This window comes from Dermacentor andersoni, chromosome 5 (assembly GCF_023375885.2).
Source record: "Dermacentor andersoni chromosome 5, qqDerAnde1_hic_scaffold, whole genome shotgun sequence".
In the NCBI taxonomy this organism is placed as follows: domain Eukaryota; kingdom Metazoa; phylum Arthropoda; class Arachnida; order Ixodida; family Ixodidae; genus Dermacentor; species Dermacentor andersoni.
Genome location: NC_092818.1, coordinates 156,295,564 through 156,318,800, shown reverse-complemented (window position 1 = coordinate 156,318,800; position 23,237 = coordinate 156,295,564). Strand labels below are relative to the sequence as shown.

Genomic DNA, 23,237 nt, shown 5'->3' with positions numbered 1-23,237 from the left:
AATTATTTACCCTCATAATAAAAATGTGCGCTTTCTTTCCTGTTACTTTACGAACTGCCTTGGGCTGTTTGTAGTGGTGTAAGCAATTACATGAAAGAGTTTCGGCACGCCTTGACATAACGGAAATAGATTTTTAATTTAGCACAAATAACATAATATTGTTTATGTTCTACCGCGGCGGATAGAAGCGCCTGAAGGAGGCGCCACACAGTGTGGCGCCATCTCTCGAGTTGACGCGAAACCCATGAAAGATGACGCAATCATCATGCGACGCGGCTGGGACGTGCTGACTTGAACCGGCATGGCAGGCGGATTGGATCGTCGTGGCTTTGATGAAATCCGAGGCGACTGGAGCCTAGAATACAACGAACCGGACCAACCAGACGGACTCACAGATTGTGACAAAACTGTGTTTTATGTTCTTTCTCCCCTTACTTTCTTTCCTTTTCGTACTTTCAACATCTCCTGTGCCGTTGACAAACGCCTGCCCTGAGTCAAAAGGGATCAGGACCACTTACTTACTAAACCGTGCCGCGGAACGGCGGAACTCGCGGGCCTCCGACGTTCAGCGCCAGAAGATGACAACTAGTACCCTGTATCTGCCTTCAGAACGTCGCTATTGGAAATGACAAATAAAGCTTCAGCGTACTAGAACTTACAGCTTGAGTAATGTTGTCAACAAACATTATGAACTCGGAAGCAATATTTTTTTGTAACTTGTTTGGGCAGTAACTAGCCTATGTAGTGCGGTCCTGTAGAAAGGGTTGGGAGCCAGAGACCGCATTATTTTATGTGTTAACTGGTCGCTTGGATGATCCCGCTTTGTTCTCGCAAACTTGCCCGGACGCTCAAGGTCACTGGATGGTCGCCCACAATGGGAGCTAAAAGCACTTCATGCTTAAAAACTAAAATAGCGCCAAATGCGCCCCTTCGCCTCTGCCTCCTTTCCTAGCATCTGCAGCAGCGCCTGTACGGTGTCCACAAGCAAGCTACGGACGCGAGAACCGCGATCGAGCACGGCCGTGATGAAGGCCGGGCTCGACTGGCGCGCGCTCGCTGCCGCGATAGCTACGTCTTCGGCGCAAAAGCAAGTGGAAATTCAAAATGGTGCTTGCTCGACCTTCAAAAACAGTCTGTCACGTTTAAAACCCGTGATTTCTAAGCGCCGCCTAGCTTACCCGTACGCCCATTGTCATTACAATGGGATCATGTAATAAGTACATGTTTTTGCAGAAGAACGTTTTAAGTCAAACGGAAGCATTTAAAAATGCTTTTGAATGTCACGGAGAGCAACATACGTAAAGCCTGGCACGAGCGAATATACTGCTCCAGGAGAGCGGGCCCGGTCTCTACTACGGCCCCTGCTGCTCCTCTGGGAAAATCAGTGGCTATTTTGAAGGTAGAGCACAGTCAGGCGCAAGAAAAGCATAAACCGGCACGACTGCATGACTCAGCACGAATGCCGCAGGCTCGAGAAAGTTTTCATTCTTGACGTCCGACGTACCTTCTGACACAGCGTTTCTTCTTCCCGCGGTGCACTGTGGATTGGAAGAGTGCATGTGCGCGAGCTTTCTCTTTGGGAGTGATTCATGGTAATGAGCAATCGACAAATAGCCGGCGTCTAGGGGCTACAATGTGGTGTATGACGTCATAAACCGCGGCGAAATAGACGGGGCCTACGAGAGAGAGAGCGAAATTGTGGGCTTCCTGCTGCACACAGGGAAATGACACTTAGTTCGCGTGTTCATGATAGAATTATCTATTGATCCCGAACGTTTTCTTACTGTGTTCGAAAAGTGTGTTCCTGTTGCCATGTGGTTCTTGTTTCAAATGCTAGAAACTTATTTGGTTCTACCATGGGAAGGGCTTCGTGAGACCCGTAATGCTAAGAAAGGGCGAGTAAAGTCCACTGCGTGACAGACAAGTCCGCAGAGATATTGAAATTCGTAAGCGGCTACCAGGTGTGGCCTATAAGGCCGCATCAGTGGAGTTTGATAAAAAAATCACGGTCACTTTAGCACGGCTGAGCATCGTTGCGGTACAGTGGTACAGTCACAATGCCAACCACTGTGGCAGCACATTTCTCTTTTTTTCACTCTCATTTAAGAACTTTGATTCTGGACGGCCTTTCTCAGCTTTTCTAGCTTTTCTATCATATCATGAACGTCTCTGTCTTTCTTCCGTTAGCACCAACGTTTTTCAGATTCCTTTCAACGTTGGTCAGCACCGTATCGCACACCATAGTTTAAGTCTAACGCGCTTTAAGCCATCAATTGAAGCTCTATTCGCCAATAGAAGCAAACAAAAAACAACAACCGATAATCGACTATAGGAAACAAGCGCGCGAACTATTGTCAACTTCTACCATAAGTTTATCGGAATACAACGTTATAAAGCGACGCTCGTCTAGCAACTCTCATCCGTAAGGTCAATTTCCGGATCCGGAACCATCGCTCGCTCTGCAAACGTGTAATATTTGGGGTTGGCTGCTAATGCAGGTGATGTTTCTTTGCCAGTATACTTACAATGAGAATTTTATAACTTGTAAAATGACTCAAGTGAAGTGTCAGAGGGGTTCTTTATATTGTTTGCTTGTTTTCATCTACGCAGCGTACCTCCAGAAGGAAGCTTTGAAGTAGACATCCTTCGAAGCTCACAGGAAAGGGCCGGTGTCAGTGATTACATACGCAGCACCGCCATAAAAAATCGCTCAAAATGGTAAGTTAGTGCTCGTAAGTACTTAATATACCAACCCAGTATCGTAAGTATTAGGTTTTTGTTCAATAGTTACATGTCAGCGGTACTGATCGTGACCTTAGGTGTGTACGCCGAGTTTCGAGTTGCGTGCAGTTGCGGTTCAATTACTTTCTGATTGAATAGGTATTTAATTGGAAGGCTTTAAGGTGAAACTGTGACTGTTTCTTCCGTTGCGGGAAAAGTTACCACCGTTCTCGTCACTTTCGGACAGGCCTTTGGCCGCAGGTCGACACCAAATGTCAGCCAGAGGAAGATTGGACTGAATGAGAAGGGGAAAAAATGTGCTCAGGATTGTTCGGGATTCGTCCGGGTCAGGATTGCAGGGTCTCAGTGTTGTGATTCGTTCGCGCGAGAAATTATAAATTCTTACACCTGACGGCTGTAACGTGATAGCGATATGCTTTCAATCGACGAACGAATTTGACAGCTGCGCGCTGAATGCGCTTACCAGAGGCAGCGCCCTTTTTCTAATCTGCAGTGAACTTAGTTCTCACTTGCATTTTCAGGTGCTCCTGGCAGCCGCCGTGATGACTAAAGCCGGGAAGGGTAAGTTTTTTCGAGTAATAACCACTCGTTGCAGTGCATACTATTAATATCGCTGCTCGTTTTCAACAGTCCTTTTGATCTTGAAACTTGTGATGTGTTCAAACGGCAGCAATATAAATGATTTTAGTGCACGTCTTTTAACCTAATCTTATTGTTACAACAAATATAAATTCTGTATGCAGTATTAAAATTATGCAGTTTTACGTGCCAAAAGCACGATTTTTTCATGACGCACGCCGTAGTCGGGGAATCGGGATTAATTTTGACCACCTGGAGTTCTTTTAACGTGCACCCAATGCACTGTACACGGGCGTTTTGCATTTTACTCCCATCGAAATGCGGCCGCCGTGGCCAGGATCCGATTCCGCACCCTGGGCTTAGTAACGCAACACCACTTCGCCACCACGGCCGGTGTATGAAGTATTGTGATCATCTTGGACCACGCTACAGCAAGCAGCAAAGTACATTGCCAGTAGGTTTCAGGAAAGTTTGTTTTCAATGAGAGCCAGACAATTTAATGAAATGTCTTTGCTGTGGAGAAGCGAAAGAAACACCATTCCTGGTGCTGTCACCATCATTTCTTGCAGTCATTGTGTCTCGGCAGTTCGTGGAAATGAGTCGCGCTCGGGTGGAGGGCCTTCTTCTAGCATTCCCCAAGCTGCTGGGTGCCGGAAGGCAGCACACCTTTGTGGAGACTGAGAGTGTGCGCTACGTGTACCAGCCACATGACAAGCTCTATGTGCTGCTGTTGACCACACGTGCCAGCAACATCCTCGAGGTGACTGCTAAAGAATACATGTGGCTAATTTGCTTTTCTTTGCTGTGTTATCCAACAGCTAGTGAGAGCTAGGGTTTGATGACAGCTGAGATGGTGCAAAAGTTTAGACAAAACATGCCTTAGCCGCTAACAATTTCATGTTTAATTTTGCAAAACTAATTGCTGTGGTTCATACGTGGGGTTAACAAGCAATAGCTTTCTTGTGCACTGGTTTCCACTGATTTAAATAGGTGTTTATAAACATACAGAAAGTGGCAGTGGCTTTGCCTTATGTATTGGTAGAGCATGGCACACTCAGTAATTTTAGAAAAATTGTCACTGTGGTGATGTGCAACCATTGGTCTTCCCACGAATTCATTAATTCACTTAAAGCATCTGTTTCTGTGCAAGCTTTTGCTTGTAGAAGTCTGGATTACTAACATAATCTTTAGACTGCAGTCTGCACTTGTTGTATTGTCTGCAGTGGCCCATAGAGACCAAATATAAAGAATGTTCATTATAATACCTGCATCAGTTTGCAAGGTCTAAAACCTATGCGTAAGAAATTTGTGTTAATACATGAAGTAACCACTATTGTTTACACTTCCTTAGTCTTAAAATATCACGTAGGGTCACCTGAACTGTTGGAGCAATGCTGAATTGGTGATAAGCTGTGCATGTTCTAACTTACCGTACGCCTTCCGATACAGTTGAGTGCCCCCTACAACGAATGCCTATACAACGAAATGACCTGTAAAATGAAAGATTAAGGGACTTGTATGACAAATAATTTCAGAGGCCCCAAGCACTTTGTTATAAAGGCGTTTCACTGTAATTGCTTGCTTTGAGAGCAAAGGTTCAAAGCCAGGTCCTAACAAAGCTTTAGATAAGTTGACAAGGGAGTGCTTCTTAACTATCTGGGAAAATAGCAACCAGTTAACAGTGCCCACCCAATGGCAGTAGTTGGTGTGATGTCAGAAAATGTTATAATGGGGATAATTGCCCTCGGCTACAGCAGTCACTATAACTGTACTGATAATTCACACAGGACTGTAAGGAATTTTTGAAAGTTCACTTTTAACTTCGAAAGGTGAACATTTGAGGCTCTACAGAAGAGCACAAGAAGGAAGAATGTTCAAGCCTCGAGTGCATGCTTGCAGTTTTTCTTCTCGTAGCAGTGCATGTATGACCTAAAAGTGGCAGGCATGTTGTAATGAATAGCGCTTCAAGAATAAGTGTTCACTTATTCTATGCTATGCACTGTTACGGGTCGCATCGCCAGAAGATGGCTTTATGCACAGCAGATATACAAGGAAAGAGAAGAGGAAGATGACTGTTGGAAAAATGAGTAGCTATGACGTAGCAGCAGGTAGTATTAACCAAACGGTTAGGTATTGTGTATCATGGCATTTTTGATGGCAGCGGTGATTATAGACACACTCTGAATTCCCATACCTTCAAGCAACTGCTTGGTGATGCCGTCTCCACAGCCTTTGGACGTGTCTTTCTATGACGGCACTGTGCCAAAGGCATTGTTGCAATACTGATTGATGCTTATCGTCTACAGCATGTTCACTTTGCATTCTCAAGTACACTTACGGAATAGAATGCAAAGGCGTGACGTCAGGGGGTTCCTTCCTCTATAGTAGAGCATTGTACTGGATCTTGCATCGCAAGATATAGAAACACCACTGTTGCTATGTGTATCGTGCTTTAGAGTTGCCCAACGGCACATGGAATAAGTGAGAAAACACATAAAACAAAAGGGCAAGCAGCAATTTGTTTAGCTTGCCCTTCAGCAACTAACTAACTACTAACTTCAGTATCTTCACTTGTCTCTGAGTGGTGGAGAACGTAACTCCTTCCCCCTGATGTCGTAATCACTTCCGTTGCTATTTCGGTGTGATGATAGGACCTGGAGACCCTGCGGCTGTTCTCACGTGTGCTGCCCGAGTACTGCCGTGGCCTGGATGAACAAGAGGTGGCAGAGCAGGCATTCAACCTCATCTTTGCCTTTGATGAGATTGTGGCCCTAGGCTACAGGGAAAGCGTCAACCTGGCCCAGATCCGCACCTTTGTTGAAATGGACTCGCATGAGGAGAAGGTCTACCAGGCCGTCCGACAGGTGGGCAAAGCGATTCTCTTGCTCGTATGGGACTTCATGTGAACCAAAATATTTATATCATACAGGGCTGATTGGAATGCACTTCTTTCCTTCCCCTTACATTTACATTAAAGGGCCTGTGAAACGGTTCGGACAAATTTTGTAGATGCGTAGGGTACAGCTAAAGTTAATAATTCGCGCCACAATTTGTGTGATCTCCACGGTCCAGCCACCCTCTGGCACTGAGCTTAACCAGCCAAACAAAGAGATAATATTGCTCTAACCAAGTGTAAAACATTTTAAACATTTACAAAAACAATGTGTTAACGATTACACTCCTGCGAAAAATTTACACCAGCAGCAAAGAAGAATACATTTCGTTACTGCTATTGTGTGTGGTTGAGCTCTGTGCCACTAGGTAGCTGCACCGTGCAGACCATTCATATTTGTGCTTCTGCTCATCCCGTGAAACGACGACACGGTCAAACAGCCCTTTGCACTTGTGTTTACCCTAATACCGAATTCACGAAATGCTATTGCGTTAGTAATCTTCCGGCATAAAGCGACGGCCGCAAACGTGCAAATCCTGGCACCGATCGGATAGTGGCAGTTCGATGCGCTGCAACGAGTCCACTTGTCTGCTGCCTTGCAGGGACATGATGTCGCAGCTTGACATATTGCCAGTCACTACGTTTGCAGTCCACAGCGCAACAAAGTCGAATCATAGTGCTCGTGAAAAGACTGAGACCGATTCTGACCGCGAAGCTCTCATCAAAATGGAGCATGTTATAACACAAGCAGACGACGCTTGCTGTGTGCCGGAAGTGCTTAAGTGCAGTGAGAAATTGTTCTTGTGCATTCTGTTTCTGTTACTTTCTTTTATAGAAACAAATTAACTAACATTCCAACTATTACAAACATCATTTGTTCACCATAAAGGTGGAAAAATTATCGATGACGCACTCTGGCCAGCCAATCGGATAGCTTGCGCTACTGACATCAATTGGGTGATTTACGTCATATGCGTAGGGGCGGCTGAAAATTCCGCCGAGCAGTGTGCTGCGATCGGCAGCGATGTACATTTTTAAAACGTTATAATAAATTACACGCTTTACGCAGAGCACTTAGGTACTCGATTAATGATCACAAGGACCTACTCTAACGACTCGGTACGTTTGTACAAAATCGTAATAATTGTTTCAGGGTCTCTGTGTGATCTGTGTCTCTCTGTAATCTGTGTGAAGAGAGATTTAATCGTTTGGGGAGCTAAATTGTACTAGCATCTTTTTCTTTTTTTTTCAGATTTTAGAAGTGAACTGAAAATGAGTCTTGCAACTCATTTAGCTACCAACAAATGGGGACGTTCTCTACATTGCTTATGATGCTTCCTTAGTATTGTGTCTGTACCATTTGAACATGCAAGCAATGAAAATTTTGTACATGGCTTCTTGATGCGACGTTTAGACCTGATCGTTAATATGGTACTGCTGCATGCAGGTTCAGGAGGCAGGTTGTTATGAGGGAATGTGATATTTCTGCTTGCACCTGTAAGGAAAAGCACTAGTGGTGCTGCTGAAAATGAAAGGCATGCTTAATGCAATTTAAGCAAATTACTGCTCTGCAAAAGCAGTACAGTAAAACCTCGTTAAACCCTACCCGCTTAAACAGTAGTTTCGTTTTAAAAGAAGTAAAGTCAAATCCCCGACTCAGCGGCCATTGAACATAATGTGTTTTGCATCCGCATAAACCGTACCCACTTATTGCGTATGCATCGATTAAAACGTAGCGTTTCCACTTTTCGTCGCACAAACACGGCCGTGCGTTGTCTCCATCGGGCGGCCCGGCAGAACAACAAGCCTCAGAGATCGGAACAACGGCCTCCAAGCACCCTTGCGTTTCCGCGTGAAGCCACATCAACATCATTTCGGCGCCGTGCCTGAGAGCGTTGTGGCGTCGTGCAAGCGAGGAGTCGCGTCATGCCGAAGCTTGGATAAAAAAGATGCCAGGTGCTCAGCAAAAAAGAAAAATCAGACATCATCCGTGCTGTCGAACGTGACATGAAGTCGGCGCTGGCACGCGACAGGGATCTACTGTTGACTACTGTGTGTGGTATTTGGAATGCGAAGAAGTTGCTCGGCAGCGCTGCTGCGACCGTGAAGAGATGTCGGCTAAGACGTTCGACTTTTCACTATCGTTGCTGAAGTGTCGACTAGCGACAGTTTGGCAACATGAGGACGACGAGGATGACACGGGAAGCGACAGTACGGGCGATTCAGGCTCGACAGTTGCAGAAGTTGTGCGTTACCTCAGCCTCGTGAATGTAGTCGTTGCGACGAGAACAGCACCCGGCAATGAAAAGGGCGCCCCAGGACTTCCGCAGCACTACCGCGCGTGTGCACGGAGAATACGTAACGCTAACGAGGAATCTGCCATGCTAGTGTTTGCCGAGAAGAGGGGGCTGGCTGAAAAGCTGGCACGCAGCTTCAGCTTTTCATTTGATGTAACCACTCCCCTCTTTAATGCCTCTGGCCCTGAGGGTACACGAAATAAATAAAGTAAGTTTGAGGCCGCTGTCGTCGTGCTAGGCCGCCGCGGCATCAAACGAAAATAACACTTTTGTCGCGCGAAGTGAATAAATACTGCATGTATTTTTCCCTTTTCATCGCACTCCCTCTGAGTTCCGTGTTCTGTTTTCGACAGGTAAGTAGGCGATCTCATGCTATTTCAGTTAAACAGTACTACCGTTTAGCACATACTTTTTCCGAGCCCCGGCCAACTACGGTTTAACGAGGTTTCACTGTACTGCTGGTCAAATTGCTCCTTTCAGAGCTGAATGCATTGTGTCATCCTGTGCAGACACAAGAGCGCGAGGCCAAACTGAAGATGAAAGAGAAGGCCAAGGAGCTGCAGAGGGCACGGCAGGAGGCGCGCAAAGGAGGTGGTGCACGGCCTGGTGGTTTCAGCACAGGCTTTGGCTCAGGCTCGGGCTTCACACCTACAGCCGTGTCTCCAGACACGCTCAGTGAGCCGTCATCGCCTAAACCCTCCACATACCTACCACCTAGTCGCCCAACGGGCGGCAGTGGGCCTAACAAGGCACTCAAGCTGGGCAGCAAGCACCGAGAATGGGACACTTTTGCCGATCAGCTCAAGCAGGAGGGTGAAAGTGAGTGAACATAGGAATACTATACTTAATTCTTACCCTAAGGGTCCCATCCTGAGACATTATGGGAGGGGCAGGCACGTGAATAGCGAAGTAGTTGATGACATTTTTACAAGGATGAGCCAGCACACTTGATCTACGGCATTGTGCTGCTGAGTTCGGAGGTGTAGGTTCGACCCCAGCCACAGGAGCCACATTTTGATAGAGGCAAAAGGCAAAAATGTCTGTGTACTTAGATTTAGGTCCATGTTAAAGAACCAGTGGTCATAATTAATCATAATTAATATTACTATGGCGTCCCTCATAATCAGATCATGGTTCTGGCAGGTAGGACCTTAGAATTCTATTTTAATTCCATTTTACCATACTCAGTGGCTGACATGAAGTGCACACCAAATTGCTAATCAGTCCAGTTTGTTTCTCAAAGCTATTCCAGTCTTGTGCAATTCTGAGGGGAAAAAAATGATTGTTGAAACATAGCGGTGTGGGCTTTTGGCAGGATCATAATGTTCGGATGGCCTGTGAAAGTCTGCTGGTTTAATAAGCTGGCTGCCGTGTTATATGGAATGAAAAGACTTGTGATAGAGACCAAGTTGGAAATTCAAGAAACAAGTGTGCGCTGAGTGACTTCCCCACTGAACATTTCGTCTCAAATGTTTTTACGTTAACATAAATGCTGAGCCACTACGGCCTTTTGTAGGCAAAGCTAAATGTTCACTATCATATTGTTTATGTGGATGCATGTGCAGAACATACGTGGATTTCGTTGGTATTAATGTGTTTAACGAATTTGAAGCTTATTGTGTCAGCAGTACAGTTATGTAGCTGTAGGTACGCTATCCTAGTCCGTTTCTGGCAGGCACGGCACACCACTAATTTGAACAGTCGCTCTTGGCAAGGCTGTGTACTAAGTCATTGTTGGATTCCAGCATGATGTTTGTGCACCCTGTTTACCCTCCGGCTTTGACCTATCGTGTCCTTGCTGTGTGAGCAACAGTTGTATGGGTTTTTTTGTTTCTTGATACCTGTTTTTCCTGAATATTTGCTTTTTTTCTTGCAACAGCCATCTCAAGTGCAACATCTGCCAAATCTCCGTCTTCTTCGGCAGCTGCCCGAAACATTCCACAGCCGGCTACAACTGAAGCGTGAGCACTAACTTTTTTTCATGGAGCATTGGACATAAGTGCGGAAGAGGTTTTCATATCCGTAATTTATTATGCACAGAAATATAAAGTAATTCCAGTGGCTGAAGAGCTATCTGAACTTTTGATGCTTATTGCTTTTGATGATTGGGAACAATAAACTAAGCAGCTGCTTTTTCACAGACTGAGGGCTCTTTGAGCATACAGGGTCATGCATTATCATATAAAGTTTAGAATGGCAACCTTGTTGGCCAGTTAATGCCTGTTTATACCTCCACTGCCAAATCGGAAATGTGTGTAGTCTGTGGCAATGGCAGAGCAAAGAAAAAAAAATTGTAACACTTATAATAATAATAAATATGCTTTTCCTCTAGTTCAAGTAGTTGTGACAGATGGTGTGCTATTATATAAAGTATTTTGAAATGAAACATATTCATATTTAATCCAATAAGAGCACAGAAGTGCTGAATCTATAAATAGTAGCAAACTCTACCTACTGCTGAATGGTGTGGCTAAACATTTTATTGCAGCTGATCATGTTTAGCTGGACAAGTCTGGCTGTCTGAGTCACGCAGCATGCTGTCCACTGTGGATGGGATGAAAGTTATTGCATTTTAGCTTCAACTTCATGTTTGATCGTTTACACTCTATGATGAAAAGTATTCAGATGCATACTACAGTCAAATCTCAATATAACGAATCACGCGGGATTGCCGAACATCGTTCATTATGTATTTTGAAATATTGTTTTAATGAAAAACTTGCGGTTATAAGCCAGTGGACAAACCTAGAAATGAAAATGATGTACCTTGGCAGTAGATGCGTGTGCAGACAAGCATACTCTCAAATAGAAATGTTTCACTCACTTCAAAGCTGCGTTATTTGAAGAGAGCAGTGATTTTCTTCTGGTGCGGGCAGCACGCATGACCGATTAGGAATGCATCTACATCTACCACTTTGCCCAGTGCCTCATCGGGTACATCATTGCATCGAGCGATGAAAGTGCGGACTTTGTTCATGTGACTAAAACATCAGTGTTCGACACGATCTCATCTTCTGTGTTCAGTGACCCACAGTTTTCTTCCTTCGTTTCATCATTTTCACTGGAGACGTTGTTAACAAAGTTAACAATCCCTTCGGTTGTCAGGTCCGCCGCCGTTAGTGCTGCGCTGCCACTCTCCACATGAAGAAGAGACCGCGGGCAGCAGTTCCGCAACCTCGGTCCACAGGTCTCCTGGGTTGTTGTCGGTCACCTCCAGGTCATCTTCAAGCTCCACAGGCGCTTTGACAAGCCCTGCTTTTCGCCAGCAGTTGCTAATGGTGGATGCCTTCAAGTTCCACCAAGCTCCTATGAGCATTTCCGCTGCGTGACAAATATTGACTGCAGTCAGCTGCTTTAGGTGGAGGTTGGTAATAAACCGCTGCACAAGGAGCTTACAAAATTCTGCTTTCACATGTTTTATAATGCCCTGGTCTAGGGGTGGCAGCAAGGACGTGTTGCTTTGCAGCAGAACTCCAAGCGAACATGTGTCAAGCGAACATTCACAATGTGAGCAGAGCAGTTGTCAACAACCAGTAGAATTCTTAGGTAATCCCTCCTCATTTGGTCGTGGAGTTTGGTGAGCCACTCGAAAAAGAGTTCTCTGGTCATCCAGGCTCGTTTGTTGGCGCGGTAATTGTGCGGTAACGACATGACGTTTTTCATGCAGCGAGGCTTCGCGTACTTGCCGATGACGAGAGGTTTAATTTTCTTTGTGCCTGTTGCATTGCAGCAGAGCAGGACTGTCACGTGAAGATGCGACTCCTTCCCTCCTTTGCACTGGTGCCCTTTGAAGTGCATCGTCCGGTCTGGCAGGAGCTCATAAAAACATGTGGTCTCATCCGCATTGAAGATATTGTCTTCAGAGTACGATTCAGCCACCTCTAGAAAACGATCATTGTGCCAGGAATCTGTGCCTTCTCTGTCAGCAGCCTTTTCCTCACCCGAGACTACCTGCCAAGTTATTCCGTTCCTTTGGCGGAAACAAAAAAGCCAACTCGCACTGGCGTCAAACCCAGTTATTGAAAGTGCATCGGCAAATTCAAGGGCTTTTTCTTGGAGCATCGGGCCAGACATGGGAATGTTTTGTAGTCTGGCATCTTTGAACCACGTTGGAACAGCTTGGTCCACATTTTGAAAGTTTCCCAGTCGCAGCCATTTGCTCATGGAGCGGGTTGCCATTCCCGGTGGAGCTCGACAATCTTGTCTCAGTCTTTCAAAATGGTCGCGACGGTCGATGGGGCATTGCCGCGCTGTCTGCACATGTCGATTTGTTTTTCCCTGTGTTGATTTCCTGCAATACGCCCAATTTGTCCTGCAGCGAAAACTGCTTTCGCTTCATCTTGGCACCGTCGCTAGCTGCATTGATCATTGGATCTCACGCGATCATCGCCAAACCTTTGTCGTGAAGTTCTTGGTGAAGTTTGTGGTGAAGCAGTTGGCACTCGACATGATGATGATAGCTACTGCAATATGGTGATGATGATAGCTACTGCACTCACGGTTTGTGTTTCACATTAGAGTTGCGACACTGTTACTTTTAGCCAAATTCATAATACTGAGGTTCCTCGATTATAAAGGGAAAAATAAACTGCGTGCGTTATTCTGAAATATGCACTGTATTGAAATTCGTAGTTCTGAAATATTTTTACTTTGAAAATATAGGCAATCTGGCGGGGATCTTTAAAATATTCGTAAATTTGAGAAATTCGTTAATGTAGGGTTCATAGTAACGAGATTTCACTGTATTCGAAATATATTTAGATTTTCGAATAGAGACTATTCTTCTAGAACCTAGTCAGGCAGCAACCACTCAATTTGAGGACCGAATCTATTCGGACTGTATTTACTTAATTATTACAAAATTTAGAATATTTGCACACCCTTAGAAACCTTCTAGCATTCCCTGTTTTCCCTTACCTAACTTTCAATAATGTCATATGATTTAGTTAAGTCTTCATTTCACACTAACAGAACAAAGAGAAACCAAAAAAGAAATTTGTGGACTAACTTTTATCTAACTAGGACAATGTTTAAAAGGACATAAGTAACCACAGCCCATCTTGGTTTGGCTGAATCCTTGGTAAAATGGGCCCAGGTGCATGCCACAGCCATCATTCTTTCCCAACTTACAGCAGTCTATGTGTGGTTTCAGTGGTTTCATGGGTGTTGCCTTTTTAGGCAGCAGGTGCATATCACTGCCTTGCCCATGCAGGGTGAGCCTCAACATAGAAGAAAAGGTCACCCTGACGGCGCTGCGTGACGGTGGCCTGCAAAACCTAGAAGTGCATGGGCTGGTGACACTCCGCATCACAGATGAGCAGTTTGGGCGCATCAAACTCATCTTTGAGAACCATGATGACAAGGGCGTCCAAATACAGGTAATGATTGAATCTGTTGACGCTTATAACGAGTATAATAGGATATAAAGGAGGCAGTTGAACCTCGATATAACAGAGTCAGTAAAATCGGCACTTTACTTTGTTTCGTCGAAATTTCATTATACTGAAATTCAACCTTTTTGCAGATGAATACAGTTGCCGTCCGATTTTTCTTACACAGAAGGTGCTGTAAAGATTTCCATATTATCGGGCAGTAAGAAAAAATTTTCATTTTGTTAAATTTGAGAGTTGGTGAACAATGACGCGGTTTCATGCCGTGTCGACGATAACTTTGCCCACAGTGGGACGACGCTGCCAGCGCACTGATATCCGCACAGTCCAACCAATGCAGCATCAAATACCTTTCAGACTCTGTAAAGAAAGCTATGCTTTAAAATGGCATGACATCGAGGCAACGGGTGACAAGTCATTGTTCGCGACTGCCATGTTTGTTGTAGGTTTGCAGCATTGCACATGCTTCTCGTGTACGAGAAATTAAGCAAGATCTGGTATGACGCTTAAAATTTTGGTAGTCGTTAAGGGGGCCCTGTAACACTTTTGAACATAGTAACAAAACATTGCCAATCTGTCGGAGAGGCTGCTGTGAACAGGCGAGGCAAATATTACTGCACCACATGCAGCAGGGAAATTGTGTCTTGTGTCAAAAACTCAAAAAAATTGCTAGCCACTTTTTTGCAGTGCGGTGTCGTAGGCTGAGCTCATACTGAATCCTTAGGTTGTCACCGAGTATGGTTTCGTTGCTAGGGCAGGCGTGTCTCACTGGTAGTTCCTATGATGCTTTCCATTGACTGACGCTGTCAGCCAGAATGCTTGACTGCCAACTTGTCTCTATTGTCTCAGACGCACCCAAACATCGACAAGGAACTGTTTAAGAGCTCGCAGCAGGTGAGCCTCAAGAACCCGACCAAGCCATTCCCCATCAACTCTGACGTGGGCGTGCTGAAGTGGCGCTTCCAGACTCAGGATGAGAAGATGGTGCCCCTTTCCAGTGCGTGCTGCCTCTGCTTTGCTTTGTTATTGTGATAGCAATTGTACGAACACTCGATGCATGTTTTCGCCATCGTGGTTGGCGTTGTCATGCTGTCACGGTGTAAACACTCGTGCACATCCGTGCATGGAGGGTTATAAGGTATCTAGATACGCACAGTGCATTTGACTGCAAAGGCGACGAAGCCAAGTGCGTACATCGTCACGCTGAACTCAGTCGACTCTGCCTGAGCAAATGCAGCGTTCTGTCTTCTGCTGTTAGCATGAGCACTGTGCGCATAAACATTAGTATTCCTGTTGAGCAGCTGTGTGCGAACCACACAGTAGTGCAAACACTGGTGTGAGTGGAACAAACAGTAAACGTTAAGGTAAATCCATCTAATTCTGTCTTTGGCACCTATGTGCGCCGATGGTTTTCCTACAGTCTCGTATCATGCACTATCGAGATGAAACGTCTGCAATGCCGTTGGCATTGCTCTTCATCAAACCAGCCTTCTGCAGCACCTTCAGCACAACTCTAAAGCTTGCCATTGCCTTCAATGCTTTGCCTTTGGGCAAAGCTGCCGAATTTCTTTTTTTCCGTGTTAAGCTAGAACTTACTTGTAATGATGCTTACGGCAAGCAAATATCTGTCAGATCCTGAACTCCATGCCATCATTTCTGATGATGCCTTGTACAGGGTGCTGCATATTTCGCTATGTATGTTTGAAAAAAGATGTTGCACTCACCGCTGTACTGTTCTTGCTGAAATTTTGCAGGAGGATCGCATGTTGAAGTTCACTTCATTCTGTCTAACACTTGCCTCAGTTGATTCCTGGTTTTTAAGGAAAAAGTGCAAATTTGTTTGAATTTCTGGTGATGCGAGCTGCTACCGCAATAGCACAAGCATAAAATTGTGTCAGCAGCAAGAACAGTGCAGTGGTGAGTGCAATACCTTATTCCAAACATACGCGGCAAAATATGCAGCATTTTGTACAGTCACGTGCAATATGACACCGGTGCCTGTGGTCGTAGGGGCCCCAAGACTGTGCGGCCGTGCAGACAGAGTTACCCTCTGTCTTTACCCTCGAGACCAAAACACAGCTTCAATTAGCGGTATTTGTTAAACCACTATTTCGCATGTCAGAGTTGCCGCGCAGCCCTGGAGCCCCTTCGACCAAGAACAAGGGTGTTGCAAGTCATATTGCACGCAACTGTACATCTGTCATCTTCCCATTTATAAAATATGATGTTATACTTCTCGGTGTCATAAGATAGAGTAAAGCTCTCCCGCATGACCGGGCAGCTGTCTGAGAGTTGAGAGTAACTGACATGGACAGTGAATTAACGGTCCAACACACTTTGCATGAGGCTTTCAAAAGGTGGTAATTTGTGAGCTGTCCTCTTGCTTAACCTAGCGATCCACTTATAATTGCACAAAGATTGCACAAGCCGGCTTTGTGACATGCAGGAGAGGTTGATGAACTAAGCAGTTTTCATTAAAGGGCTGCGAGCATCCTGACCCTCTCTTCATTTATCTCGCCTCTAAAAGACAAGCTTCAAACCTTATCATCATTTTTTGCAGATACATAACCTGCTTTCAACAGGTCCTGTCTATAGCAGGGTCATCTCCTTAGCACCTTTCTGTCAAGATACTTGATTTTAGTGCATAAGCCTCACTTCCTATAGCGCTCTCAACTGTGCTTTGAGCAAAACTGCACACGACCGGTGAAGTCAGCGGCCGTGGCTCTTGGCATCGATTTCACAGGGCATCAGCACCTTTGACAGTGGCACATGGAAACAAAGCACCGTCGTCCCTGATAAGCGATAGGCTCGATGCACAATTGAGAGCACTGCAATACGATAGTGCATGAGTGCAGTCAAGTGATTTTATTTAATATTTTGCAGACTTTCTTTAAATGCCAGAAAAAATCGCCATGCAGCATGTGCGTTGCCCCAAAAAATCGGATTGGTCATTTTGGGATGCCCTCTGCAACATAACAAAACACACTTGGCCCTAAAGGGAATATTAAAAATTTTGCATAATTTATCTTAGTTAATTAACTAATTTAGCACAATATTAAAAAAACCTAAGAAGTGCCACATGACGGCAAACCACATGTCATTGGTTCCATTTAGTTGTGGTTAAACACTTTTTTAAATCCTTGGTTCAAGTTACGTGAAACACCCTGTACAAGGTAAGTATTTTCATGTCGGATGCAATTTCGTTATAACTATGTTTAACTGTATAGACTTACCTACGGTGTCACATCAAGCAAATTTCTTTCTTTGAAGTTTACAATGTGTTTAGGTTATGTTTGTTTAATGCTAATTAGGTGTTCCCTTTAAGAATGGACTGTACTGTATGTTTGATTGGCTATGTCATATGTACAGCTGATGAATAAAGTAAATAGTGCATGCGCCAATGCTCTGACTTCAGTCACAATCATCCTAAATGACGTTAAGACATACGATGTGCTCAGGTATATAAGCGTACGAGTGTTTTTGTACAAGACAGCACAAAGCAAGCTTGTTTTGCTAGGTGGCAAGTTGGCACAGTTAACAGCACTGCACTGCATTTACTTTAGTCTGCAGATGTAACTGCTCCAGAAAAGCTTGCTTCCAGTTTTGTACACGTGCGCATTATTTTTTGTTCTTATTAATAACAATACTCTACTTGCTTCTCAAGCAAGAAGCCGCCCTTTTGCTTTTTCTTTAAGTATGGTTGTTCTAGCTGACAGCCACATTCTTCATTTGTCAAAAGCTATGTCAGTAGCGTCGAAGAATGAATGTAATGATTCTTTTGGTGCGATTCTCTTCCATTTGCTTTATCTACATGTCAGGCTGCCGTAGATTCTAGCGATAATGGACATAGGGCTGCCACTCGGTCCAGTAATAGCAAAAACTGGATAAGCGATGGAAGAGAATCATTGCATTATTCTGGCCTAACACCCACACTAGTACTTCTCTGTCTCATAGTGTTTTCATTTATTGCGATAGCAATTTGTATGGACTCTCGAGGTGTGTTTGCGACACTGGAGCTACTGTGCTGTCATGGTTGATGATGCATGCACAGCTTGTGCTTGAAGGGTTAGAAGGTCTTCAGAGTTGAGAGAGAGGTACGCTGTGCATTTCGGTGTTAAAAAGAGGGCAGCATTGTGCACACAAACACTTGCGATCCTGCTTTGCAGCTTTGTGCACGCCTCACCATGGTGCACATAGTGGTTTGAGAGGAGAGTAAAGTTGAAGCCATAAAAGGGCATGGTTTTCCGTAGAATGCTTCTCGTGCACCATTGACACACATTGCTTCCAATGCTGCTAGCAGCACTCCTCATCACACCAGCATGGTGAGATGCCTGGTAGCTGCCGGGGTGTTGTTTACAGCTGCACAGCAGCGGCTACCTCAGTTGCTGCATTGCGCCAACATGTCGCTGTGCGTGTTGTTCAAACACTGACCAACGAGCTCGATTGCACCACTGAACAATGCTATCGCTTTCGGCGTTTTGCCCCAAGGGCAAAACTGCCCATTTTTTTAATGTTTTAGATGGCATTCACATCTTTCATTAGTCATGAGCTGCAAGTCTAGTCTGGTATTCAGTTTCCCCATATTTCACTTCTGAGTCTGCCTTTTGAAAAATGCATGGGTGCAGTCAACTGCTGGGTGTCCGAAGCTGGTGGCAACAACTGCGATGTCAACATTGAATATGAGCTGGAGCAGGAGCAATTGGAGCTGAACAACGTGGTCATCAGCATTCCGCTCAGGTAAGCAGTTTCCTTTAACCAATGTTAGTAGTTATGGTGCAGTCCTTTGCCCAGAACGTTTGAAATGCTGAAGATACTCGTATGCTGAGGTTTGATTTAGTGTATCTTGATTTTGAAAAAACTATAGATGAGAGCTGTGTGAAACATTCTTGACGGAGTGTGCTCAGGTCCGTGAATCCTCTGAAATTGAATATATCGTGCTTTGAAGGCCTTGAAAGTCGTGGATTTTTTTCTTGCTCTTCAAAACCCATGAATTCTTTGGTAATAGAAAAAGAACTTCGGTATGCAACCCACTTTTCAGTGCGGACGGCCTTGGTCCTGGCAGACTCTTCTAAAATTTAGAGCTGACACTAGAGTACATGCGTTTCATTTGGTATGATTCGCACAAAGCTAGAAATCCCCACATTGGATGATAGAAAAACGGGTGTTGGTTCACTTCCCACATCTGATGCTGCTTTCTTTGCAGCCTTGCCCAGTCGTTCATTTCGGTTCCCTTTGTGCCACCTGTCATTTTGCTTTCGGCCAGTCACAGTGCACGTTCAGGGCATCAGTCTTTTCATCATCATCATCAGCCTGTTTTATGTCCACTGCAGGACGAAGGCCTCACCCTGCGATCTCCAATTACCCCTGTCCTGCGCCAACAAATTCCAACTAGCGCCCGCGAATTTCCTAATTTCATCGCTCTACCCAGTCTTCTGCCGTCCTTGACTTCGTTTCTTTTCTCTTGGTACCCATTCTGTAACCCTAATTGTCCAACGGTTATCTAACCAGCACATTGCATGACCTGCCCAGCTCAATTTTTTGTAAAACTCTTGATGTCAATTAGAATATTGTCTATACCCGTTTGCTCTCTGATCCATACCGCTCTCTTTCTGTGTCTTCACGTTATGCCTAGCAATCTTCTTTCTGTCACTCTTTGCACGGTTCTTACTTGTTCTCAAGCTTCTTTGTCAGTCTCCAAGTCTCTGCCCCATATGTCAGCACTGGTAAAATGCACTCATTGTACACCTTCCTTTTCAATGATAATGGTAAGCTTCCAGTCAGGAGCTGAAAATGTCTGCCGTACGCAATCCAACCCATTTTTATTATTCCATGAATTTGCTTCTCATGATCAGGGTTCCCTGTGATTAATTGATCTAGGTAAACATACTCCTTCACAGATTCTTTTCATGCCCCTTGTTGTATGACAACTGCTGTAGCTAGCCAACACCCTTCCTTGGCACACAAAAAGCTTCACGACAGTCGACATGAGGGCTAAGCCATATTATGCTGTACCGTTAATGTAATGCATATGTTAGAAAAGAAGTGAAAAGCGCAGTAAATATGACATTGTGAGCCACAGTATTCCTGAAAATTCCTTGAAAGGACCTTTTTGTTTGTAAGATGTTTGTCTTGCAAACCTGTACGAACGCTGCTTGAAGTTCAAATGCTGGAAAATATGCAGTCCTATGAAACAGCTATTATTTTGTCATTCAGGTTTATTAACACTAGTGTGAGTTAACATGAATGATAAAAAATTACTTTTAACACAGCTTTGTTAAGGTGTGTTGTCCAAAGTTGACCGAACCTCTATTGTCTATTCAAAGATCCAATAAACCAATCTGTAACTGTTAAAAGCATGTATTAACGAAGAATGGCTTATTTTTTTTTAACATGCACAGTCTTCTTTTCTGGGCCATCTTCTAGGGTTGCAGCTTTAAAGTGCCCTGGCTGGGCTTGTCTTTCAAACTGTGAAGTTTTCAGAAAGTCTTGCTGCTGTCTGAAACATGTGTGCTTTCCTATGGCAACCCCTGCAGTAGCCACGGGAGTGGATCAGTGGTGGTGAACGAGTGCGACGGCGACTACCACCACGACAGCAGGCGAGGTGTGCTCGAGTGGCAGCTGCCGTTGATTGACGCCTCCAACAAAGCGGGCAGCATGGAGTTCTCCGCACCTGGCCGCCCCAACGACTTCTACCCGGTTCAGGTCCAGTTTGTTTCCAAGACGCTCTACTGTGACATGCGGGTATGTATGTTTGGCCTTCCCCCGTTCATTGGCAGATTTGCAACTGCGCATGCTTTCATTCTTGTACAATAAACTTTGAGATAGTAAGCATTGATATAACGAGTTATTCGACACATTGAAGTAAGTTTATTGAAATCTATCTCGTCAATAGTAGTGTGTAATGAATACATACTTGCCAACCCATGTATTTTCTGTAAAGTTTATGAATTCAGGCTCAATCTATGATTTTATCGTTTCGTCGAGTTTTATGAAAAATAAATTCAGTTTATGAAAAGCTTTTGCTCATCGGTCTCCAACCATACCCTTGGAAGTCTTCTATGAAAGGGTGGACAGATACTTGCTTGGAGCAAGCTTATTGTACAAGTTCTTGAAGCAGGTGACATTAGTAACAGCAGAGTCAGCAGATCTTAAAAAGAAGAAAATGCTGTTGCTTGTCAGACTTCACTGTTCCATGTTTTATGCTGTTTGTGTATTACGTCTAAAGATAAATCATCATTAATTAAGTGCATATATGTCCCACAAGAGGTGTGTGTTTGGGGCTGAACTTTAAAAAAACTTCTTGATGTATGTATATATCTGCTTAAAAAACTTAAGAATGCTCGTATACTTAGATTTAGGTGCGTGTTAAGGAACCTCGGGGCTGTGCTGCTCACAACGACCAGCCCTGTCAGTGTTAGGAGTGGTCAGTTGGTATGTTAAAACAACGTTGCACAGTTGTTTTTGACCTACCATGTCATGATTTACAAGAAAGGTGCAGTAGTTGCCTGGTAACATGGCTACCGATTCAGATAGAGGTACCGTTAATGGTTAGTACCTACAGCAGCATTGGAACAGTGACAAAAATGAAACCTACTTTCTGTTTGACAGTGCAAATGGTGTCAAAAGAGGATAATGTGCAATCGCGTTGTCAGGCATTATATGAAAGATATCTGGCTTATTGATTGCTGCTTATAGTAGAAAAAAAAGCTAAAAGTCGGGACTGTCTAGCTAAATTCAGGAAGGTTGGCAACCCTAGTTGCAAACGTGGTTTTGTGTCCGATTACACTGTGCCAGCAAATTTAGGACCAACTTTCTTGGTTATAAAAAAAAAAAAAGAAAGGAAGGCACATGTTAGAATTGGGTAAAACTGTAATAATTCACTGTGAGCTACCATATGCACTTGAAGATTTTCCTTAAGGCAGGCCAAAAATAGGCACTTCCAGTGGAAGATTACATTTGTTCAACACATTAACTGTAGTGCCCTAAGTTTCTGCAAGAAAGATGTTGCCGCTAAAGGGGTCCCTAATGGGGTCAGGTAACCAGCTGACCATGCTGACCAGTCAAGTTTGAATTATCTGACAAAGACCAATTTTAGGATTGAAGTAACGAGTTTGGGACCATATGAGTGTATGCGTGCCAGCTGGGACCCGATCAAAATAACCGAAAAATCGAGTTGTTTGAAAAGGCAGGCATACAAAACACATACAGGTGGAAAGAAAAGGACATTTCTTATTGCAAAAAAGAAAACGCCCTTCAGTTTGCAAGGGTTGTGTTATTGTTGTCTTTTTCGTTCCTCTTTTGTGTTGCCTGCTTGTTCAAACCACAAATCTTTGCAATGAAACATAGTGTGGTGCAACCACACATATTGTACCCGCCGTGGTTGCTTAGTGGCTATGGTGTTGGGCTGCTGAGCACGAGGCCGCGGGATCGAATCCCGTATTTCGATGGGGGCGAAATGCGAAAACAACCGTGTACTTAGATTTAGATGCACATTAAAGAACCCCAGGTGGTCAAAATTTCCGGAGCCCTCCACTACGGCGTGCCTCATAATCAGAAAGTGGTTTTGGCACGTAAAACCCCATAATTTAATTAACCACACATATTGCAGTTAACCTTAACACTTGTGTGCTTTCTCTCTGCAGGTTGTAAATGTGGTGTCAGTGGATGACGAGACACCTGTGAAGCACTCGCTCAACACATACCTCATAGTGGACAAGTATGAGGTCATTTGAAGGACGTATGTTTCACCATGAGGCAATGTTTGAGGGGAAACAAACCATACATTTGCTACAGTTCCACGAGTATCAGCACCATGTACAAGAAGGCTACTGTTCTTTTTTTTTTTCTCTTTTGCATTGTCTACCAAATGAGTTAGTTAAGGTGGCAAAAGAAATAAAAACTGTTTATTTTGAACATGCCTGTTTAGATAGTCTGGTCTTTCTTTCTGTGTGGCACAGTGATACGAACTTTTTTTACATGTTATTGCTATAAAAGGGTATTGTGCAATTTAAGAACATTATTTGTTCCAGTACCTTCACTGCTTTACAGAAGGAAGTGGTGAACAAAAGTATATATGCATACTGTTAATAACTACACACAGTAATCTTAAACAGATTTAATTACAGAAGCATTGAAAATGGTGACAACGGAGGTGGCAAACATTTTTATTCATTGGCGAACTTCTGAATGAATGAGTAAAAAAATTCCTGTGGGAAATGGGACATCAACTTTCTGGCTGTGATCAGTACGAAATGACCCATAACTTAGTTCATTTTTCCTTTGTGGATTATAAAAACTTGAACAATGAAAAATGAATATATTTTTTTGCTCAGAGAA

General features: G+C 44.1%; 1 protein-coding gene across 1 annotated transcript; it reads left to right on the top strand.

Moving 5' to 3' along the window:
• The first annotated feature begins 2,428 nt into the window (after positions 1-2,428).
• Positions 2,429-22,818, top strand: deltaCOP (coatomer subunit delta). Its single transcript, XM_050178961.3, has 12 exons — positions 2,429-2,498; positions 2,611-2,718; positions 3,264-3,303; positions 3,891-4,081; positions 5,973-6,185; positions 9,021-9,330; positions 10,391-10,472; positions 13,724-13,889; positions 14,751-14,898; positions 18,527-18,638; positions 20,435-20,642; positions 22,544-22,818. Exons 2-12 carry the CDS (start codon positions 2,716-2,718, stop codon positions 22,631-22,633), a joined length of 1,563 nt encoding a protein of 520 aa, XP_050034918.2. The 5' UTR covers positions 2,429-2,498; positions 2,611-2,715; the 3' UTR covers positions 22,634-22,818.
• Positions 22,819-23,237: the final 419 nt, after the last annotated feature.